This window comes from Nuphar pumila, chromosome 5, assembly GCF_984573655.1.
Source record: "Nuphar pumila chromosome 5, dmNupPumi1.hap1.1, whole genome shotgun sequence".
Taxonomy (NCBI): domain Eukaryota; kingdom Viridiplantae; phylum Streptophyta; class Magnoliopsida; order Nymphaeales; family Nymphaeaceae; genus Nuphar; species Nuphar pumila.
In genome coordinates, this window is record NC_143253.1 from 120,384,802 (window position 1) to 120,392,892 (window position 8,091).

The following is an 8,091-nucleotide window of genomic DNA, read 5'->3' on the forward strand; positions in this document are numbered from 1 at the left end:
AGCCAAAATTTAACAACTCTAAAACATTAAAAAGAAAAAAAAAGAAAATGTTCAAGTATGCCAGATTGAGAACCATCTAAGCTTCTCTATTTTTGAACCAAAGATTGAGGTACATTTTTTGCTCGTAACAAATTGGTTGGCACCCCATCTGGGATTTGTTGTGATTATTCAAAACGATAATCTTCATATAGATACTATTTAACGTTTAAAACAACCAAATAACTTGCCTGTCAATTAATCATCTTTATCTTAGAGTCGTAATGAATGGCGTAAATGTGTATATAAACATTTAGTAAGTACAAGTTTTGATTAGTGTGTGTGTGAATTGCCACAATCGCTATCAATCCACATGTGTGCATGAACTTACTCCAATTTATTTACAGTTGAAAAACAAAGCGTGTAGTTGTGAGGTATGCACAATAAATGTTTAGTAACTGATGTCGCCTTTGTTTACATGCAAACTTAGATATAACAAAACACTAGACTTCTCTATTATGATAGTGTGATCTAACTATCCAGCTATCTCATTTAACCTTCTAAGTAAACAAATAGTATTTCTTAAACCAAAAGTTTGCTGTCCTTTTAATCTATCTTGCATGGATTCAACTGAAAGAGCTCGAATCATGTTGTTTTTGTGTAATTCTTTTATTAAGAGTAATATTTGAGGAGACACGACACGGGAGTGAATTGGAGTAATAGCAATGATTTGGACAAAAATGAAAGATCATGGGTAAGGGTGTCAATGGGTCGGGTTTAACCCAGACCGGCTGGTACCAAACCCTATAGGGTTAGGGTTTAATTTGGTGATAAATAAGAAGGTTCAATTAGAATATGAGTAGGACCTGAAAGGGTACGATTAATATATAGATCCAGGTATGATTTATGAAGTTTTATACCAGATCCGAGGCCGACTTGAGTAATGACTAAGATCCACAAATTTTCAATGTAAAAAATATACAAAATATTATTTTACCGGTTAGGGTCTGGTTCATGTAATTCTTATAGTATTCAGGAATGGTTTTCTTATGATGGGTCTGATTGAATGCAAGTCTGGACCCGGTACCATCATCACAAATCAGGTCTCGGTCTGGTTTTACCTGGGTCCGAACCAAACCCGATCCGTTGACACCCCTAATCATGAGGGCTTTTGGTCAGTAGGCCGGTAGGTAGCAGTCCTGTGTAAGTTGCAGCTATTCATGGCATTTTCGATATTTAGCATGCATGAGGTGTCAATAGTGATTTCCCAGTAACGACAATTCCAACCTGTAAATGTGCAGGAATTGGAAATTATGGAAAATTGCTGTGAGAGATGAGTTGTTTTTGGTAATTATTTTAATAATACAAAATATTTATTTTTTAAGATGGGATATATTTGAACTCTAGCGCTCTCTTTATAGATATGTCCTCTGTCATTTGCATTTTTAGGTGATCTTGTTTGTTGTTGCAGAGAGAGAGAGAGAGAGAGAAAGAGAGAGAGAGGGAAAGATGGTAGGGAAGTAATCATGCAGGTTCAAGTTCAAGTCCTGTATTGGTCCATCTGAGTTTCCACCGTCTGGAAAAAAATTGGGTAAGCTTTTTATAACAATAAAGATCTGTACTGAGAAAAAAAAGTGTTTTTGAGCCAATCTTCTTCAGTCTCTTGGCTTTTCTTTCTTTGAGCAGCAAAAACAAACAAGAAAAGGAATACCCAACTTTTCTTGAGTTGTGGGTTTTGGTCATAGATATCAGAAATGTGTTACAGACGCTAAAATAGAAGTTGGTTCTCTTTGGATTAGTGAGAAATGTTTAAGTTTTAGCTTTTTAAGGGACTTGGTTTGTTGTAAGGCTCTGTAGCCTGCTTAGTGTTTGGTGGGTGTATGTTTTTTTATTTCTTTTCTTCCTTTTTGTTGGCGTTTTTTCCTTTTTTCCTTTTGTTTTGTTTCTATTTGTTGATTTTCTTGTGTGGGTGTGTGAGAAAAGCAGATGGGTTTTTATGGGAAGTGTGGAGAAGTGTTTTGTTTTGGATAGATTGCAGACATTAATTGTCATGATACTGGAATGATGAGGAGATATAGAAACTGACTTATGTTTTTTTATCTTCTTTCCTTTTGTTTAGTGTTGATATATATATATATATTGTGGATGAAATTGGCATCTGAAAATGATAGTATGGAAAGCTAGGGTTTTCGGTGCTCCTGAATCCTGTGATGCATGCTTCATCACAGACTGTTTCTTGGGCAAAACCCCTTTTTCCTTTTTTTTCTCTTTTGCCTTTTTTTCTTGCATGTTCAAACAAAATGGGAATCTGTACCCTTCTGTAAGTATTTGGTATATATTTTCTTTGGTCCGTGCAGGTAAATACTGAAATGGATGTGTATGAAGCAACAAAGATTGTGTACAGTAGAATTCAGAAATTGGAGCCAGAAAATGTTTTCAAGATCATTGGGTACCTACTGTTACAGGACCATGGTGATAGAGAGATGATCAGATTGGCGTTCAGTCCTGATAGTTTGATCCATTCTCTGATCAACAAAGCAAAATCTGACCTTAGCTCGGCTAAACCTCCGGCGACCACCCATGTTCCGTTGGTTCCATTAAATCATTCGCCTGGTTCTGATATGCCTCCTCTGTTCACCCCATACTCGCCGGCTGCATCTAGGCCCTTTTCTTCCCCGGCTACTTTTCCACCTGTTTCTGCCTATTGGGAGCCTCAGCATTTAGGTGAGCAGCACGCTGTTCTCAATTTGGATTACGGTCCTTCCGCATACCCCGAATCCCTCGGAGAAGAATATGGTCTGCATAACCACGCTCAGTTTCTTAGTTTGGAGGACCGGATGGATCCCGTCGGTGCCGCGGGAGCTGAATTCTCAAATGGGAATTTTTACCCAGAGTCTACATTGGGTGCCCTGAGCTCGAGGTCAAGCCGCAGAACTCCCAGTCTTCCTGATTTCCCGTTGAAACCATGCTTATACTTTGCTAGGGGATACTGTAAACATGGCAGCAACTGCCGGTTTTTTCATAGCCATTCAATGACCGATAACTTTGCGCAAATCCTGAATGCTAGTCAGACCGAACTCACTGATGAAGAGTATGTGTTCTCTCCTGGGACACTTGAGAGGCTCGAGTTGGATCTTGCACTTCTCCTGCGAGCGAAACATACCCCTGTTTCCATTGCTTCTCTGCCTCAGCTCTACTATGAGAGATATGGAAGGTCCCTCCAAGCAGAAGGCTACCTCACAGAGAGCCAGAGACATGGAAAATCTGGTCACAGTTTGACAAAATTGCTTGCTCGGTTGAAGTCTATCGTGGTTATCGAGCGGTACACCAGTGGAACTTTTTTCTTTTTCAGTATTTATTATTGCCCATGTGTAGATCAATGACTTACTGGATGCAATTTCAATTACAGGCCTCATGGGCAGCATGTAGTTGTTTTAGCAGAGGATGCACCGAGATATGTAGACTATAGAAGTGAAAGGAGTGACCCGGGCACGATTGTCTCCGCATCTCGACAGATTTACCTAACTTTTCCAGCAGAAAGCACTTTCACAGAGGAAGATGTCTCTAACTATTTCAGGTATCTAGAATTTGTCAGGCATCCAACTATGCTTATTGTGACAAAATGGTCCTCTAATGCCTTTTCTTTTTATTGCTCTCTACCAGAAATTATGGGCCTGTTCAAGATGTAAGGATACCGTGTCAGCAAAAGAGGATGTTTGGATTTGTTACGTTTGTGTACCCTGAGACTGTGAGGGTCATTCTAGCTAAAGGAAATCCTCATTTTGTCTGTGGTGCCCGTGTTCTTGTCAAGCCTTACAGGGAGAAGGCTAGGCTCGTGGATAGGTAAAAAGTTCTGCTAGTTTTTCTGCTTTGGATCAGTCAATCCTAAAATTTTCAACCTCAGATATTGAAGTCTGTACATTCTCTCTTCTTTTTTTCTCAGAAAGTATCAAGATAGGCTTGACTCACCAATGTATTACCCTTCACAGTTACTAGAATTGGACCCTGAATATCATCCAGGTGAGCATGATTTGGTTTTCTGTATCATGAGTGCATGAAGAATCAGATTTGTTTGCAAACTTGAAGTTTTGGTAGTGGCATTTACATATGTAGTGATGCTGTTTGATTCCAGTTGTGGGAATCTGTGAAAATTCTCGATTGCTCCGGAAGCATTTGATCGAAGAGCATGAGCAGGTGCTCGAGATAGAGAGTAGGCGCCTCGCTGAGTTTCAGTTGTCTCCCAAGCCACTGAACCATCACTACTTCAATTATGCCATGGATGATCTTAAACATCCCGAAGGTCTTGTTCTCTGTCAACTTGTATGATCTGTGAATTCAGTATAATCTGAATCTCTGAAATGTGACGATCCTTTTGGCTGCAGACCGTTTCAGTTATCTGCTTGATGTCCTTAACAGTGGTTCAACAAGCGATGACAAAAACAAGCACACCAGCAGCAATTACAATGATCAGGAAAGGTGAATTTTGGGGAGATGCATAACCTACTGCAAAAATAAAGTGGGAAACCATTTGACACTAGTTTCTGATTCATGGTTTCTTCTGACTGCAGTGCCCAAGGTCTTAATCTTCCTGAGAGTCCATTTGCATCTTCAATTGCCAGCAGCATTCCAACAGCTATATAGGAAGACATAAAGCAGAGAATTTAAAGAGGTACAATAGGAAAAATGTTAGATATTTTAATTCCTATCAATACAGCAGTTTTTACATGTTACCGGGAAAAGCTCGATACACCTTTTATAGCAGCTTGACCTTTCAACCGATTTCATACCCAAGCAAGACCACAGAAGAAGCTTCTTCTCCCTCTAGGGTGGGGAGGATGCAAAGTGAACACAAGTGATCATGTAACTAGCTTTATACTTTGGAGTAGTTTCTCTCTTTGATACTTACTGTAACTACAGAATCAAGAGCTCAGAAAGGAAATTTAGAAGAAAAAAGAAGTGTGTAATATAGATTAGTTGAAAGCGCATAACAGATAATGTGGGGATCATGGGAAGGCTCTGCTATTAAGGAAACAGAGGACAATGATTATTGAAAATGAGTAAATATATTGCAAGGATCCGGAATTTCATGTTTGTCCCGCTTCAATGTTATATTTGCACTTGATTTTGTGGCTGCAAATGAATCAAAAAGTTAAATTTTGATGAGTAATTTCAATAAGAGGTGAATTTGCAAGTCAAGATATCTAGCTCTAATTAATTAAAAGGAAACCTGTTTGAGGTTTTGATCCAGTGATTTATTTTATAATAAGCTAAAAGATTATGGTGGAGCATTGTGGTGTTAGTCTGGCTTAATAATTAATTAAACATGGCGTCATGCAAGTTTACTTTAAGATTAGAGATTCCTCAATAATTGCCTTGGCACAAATCATGTTGCTAATTTTTGCATTTATATAAAAATGTGTGGCAATTGGTTGTTGTGGTGAGCCTTACCCTACTGTGGATCAATCTGACAAAAGTAGTCAGTAGGGGTACCAATCAAGAATATGATATGGTTGATTGGGATGCGGCTCTTAATGCATCCTGTACCATTGGATCACAGCGGACTTGTACAGGAAATGTTTGGCTTGATGTGCTCCCATTTTGAGCTGGGTTCAATGGTTGTGGACCCAATAGCTTCATGTAATTATTTTCCCTGGCCTATTGAAGCATTCCTCTATTTAAATATGATGTGACTCTCTCTCTCTCTCTCATGCATACATGGATAAAATCTTGTTGGGATTTATAAATGTGAGCCCTCTAAAAAATAAATAAAATAAAATAAATGTGAGCTTAGGATCCGACTATTTAAACCATTGGTTGCTGCTTCAACTACCATAAAATTTGATGAGAGCGCATCAGGTCAGAGGCAGCTACGGTATACCGTCGAGCTGCCTTGGATTACATTCATCCATTTAATTAACAGCAGCCAGAACACCGTGGATTGATAGGTTCATAGTTACCCGAAGCACCCTTACAGGGGGTAGAGTGCGCTTCCTAAGCGGGAAGCACCACGCTTTGGGGAAACTCGCTTTCCATTTATAAGTAGTATGCTTTTCACTCGATTTTCACTTGCTTTCTCTTCACTTTCATCTTTTTTTTTGTGTGTTTTTCATGTTTATATTTATTTTTGTTTTGTTTTTCTTCTCGCTTGCTTCACCCTGGCTTCTAAGTCATTTCTTTGGTTTTCTGTTTGGCTTCTCACACGCTTCAACAATCGCTTCCAAGAAGAATCCCTTCCTGCCCCCACACTACTTTTTAACACTCCCTTCCCCACTTTGGCTTCACATTGCTTTCTGTATGGATAAGTTATTTCTTAGATGGGTCCCACAATTTTTTTGATAGCCATTTAAGGTTTAGATGAGCAGCATCTATAGTGCAAAAGATGAACTGTTGAAGCGAAAACAAACTTGATGGTGTTTCTACTGCAGTTCATCGCATGGATGAACGGCATCCAAGGCAGCTCTAATGGTATACCGTAAGAGTTGAGCTGCTTTACCATGTTTAAAAATTTGCCATATTGAGCAGCTGCTTTTTAAGTCTCTCTGCCTTTGTTTGATGGTCCAATAGCATAAGGCGTTGATCGTTTTACCAATCCTGAGTCCTGACTGTGCCTGCAAGACAGTGATTTATGTACTTTCTTGTTGTACTTAGTTGGTCTGTGTTAAAAGTCTACAAGATTAGCATTCATCTGACAAAGCAGCCAAACCTGTTTACGTTACTTTAGGAGAGAAATAGGCCACAGGTCTGCTCTGAGCCAGTCCAGGCTGAGGTTTCAACCAAACTTGGCTAAGTGATGCATTTATATAATCTTGCAAATTTCTTGAAAAAAAAATCTCGGCAAGGAAAAAGCTTGCAATATTTTGAAATTTTTCATACTTTGGAAAAATTTTGGGATAATGTTGATATACATAAAAATGTAAAAAGTATACAAAAGATAAATGCAAATGATATAAAACAAACCTAACTTCAAAAATCTGCTTACATTAACTGAGTTTTTAATTTCATGTAAAAAATCTTGTAAACCAATTGAGGGCAATCTTGATTCTTTGTGGGTTTTGATGAATGTATTCAAAGGCACAGAGATACCATGCCACTAACACAGTTCATGGAATTGAATAAGGGGAAAATGATCAGTGTCCTTGCAAAATGATGCACTTTTCAAAATGCCTCACAATTTGATGAAATTCATCGCATATCCAAAATCTCCTATTCCAAACTTTTGTAGGATATTTTTACCCTTTGCACATGCAAACCTGATGAGAGGTTCGCGCAATATATAGGTGCATTGTAGGAAGTTTGCACCCTTCAATAAAAAATAGATCACATGTGGAGCGTTGCAAATATAGTATGACCTTTGCAAATATAGGACGAGCATCGCGAAGATATCCTGCAAAACTCCCTTAAGTAAATACTCCTTAAAGAGCTCTGCAAATGTGTGTTGACATTGGCAGTCATCTATTGTGAATGTTTCCAAAGTTTGCACTCTGATTTGACCTGCGCAAATACAATACGACCTTTGCAAATATAGGACGATCTTCACGAAGATATCATGCAAACCTCCCTTAAGTAAATAGTTTTCAAACATCTCTGCAAATGTGTGCTAACATTCACAGTCACCAGTTATGAATGTTGTCACTCATTTGTGGATGTTTTCAATACATTCGCAAGATGATTTGCGAACATCCTTTGTATATATGGATCTTCTGACCTCATTTGTAGACTTTCTGAATATTCACATATTGGATATGAGATTCACAAATTCTCTAGTCTTTAATGCAAATTTTTTTATATTTTTACCAATCTCTGTACGAGCATTAAATGTGATGCTTCATTTTTTTAAAAGAGGTGGTTTGCATTTTTGGGATATTTTCTAATAAACTAGGGTTTTTGTAGTCCCCAACTTGTTTTCCCCCATCTGCCTTTTTTTTGAAAAAAAAAATGGCAAATTTTTTATGACTATTTTTGGTGATTATTTTCTGGTTAAATTCTCTAGTGCTATTGCTTAGTCTTCTTCACTTGAAGACACATAATTGATGAACTTTTTAGTACTCAGAACATCATCAACGAAGAGGTATTTTGGTAAGCACATCTTTCACGATTGAATAATTTATTATTTGA

General features: G+C 38.1%; 1 protein-coding gene across 1 annotated transcript; it reads left to right on the forward strand.

The window, feature by feature from the left end:
* Window positions 1-1,396: 1,396 nt before the first annotated feature.
* On the forward strand, window positions 1,397-5,172 carry LOC149838400 (zinc finger CCCH domain-containing protein 18-like). Its single transcript, XM_090006575.1, has 8 exons — window positions 1,397-1,567; window positions 2,334-3,298; window positions 3,386-3,553; window positions 3,640-3,819; window positions 3,920-3,996; window positions 4,109-4,276; window positions 4,359-4,452; window positions 4,545-5,172. The coding sequence occupies exons 2-8, from the start codon at window positions 2,346-2,348 to the stop codon at window positions 4,615-4,617; spliced, it is 1,713 nt and encodes a 570-aa protein (XP_089862701.1). The 5' UTR covers window positions 1,397-1,567; window positions 2,334-2,345; the 3' UTR covers window positions 4,618-5,172.
* The last annotated feature ends 2,919 nt before the right edge of the window (window positions 5,173-8,091 follow it).

What these genes read in the sequence shown, in the direction of transcription:
- LOC149838400 (XM_090006575.1), top strand. Translation starts at nt 2,346, where the DNA reads ATGGATGTGTATGAAGCAACAAAGATTGTGTACAGTAGAATTCAGAAA. An exon ending in GATGTCTCTAACTATTTCAG is followed by an intron (nt 3,554 to 3,639) that starts GTATCTAGAATT and finishes GCTCTCTACCAG; the next exon opens with AAATTATGGGCCTGTTCAAG. An exon ending in TGATCTTAAACATCCCGAAG is followed by an intron (nt 4,277 to 4,358) that starts GTCTTGTTCTCT and finishes TTTTGGCTGCAG; the next exon opens with ACCGTTTCAGTTATCTGCTT.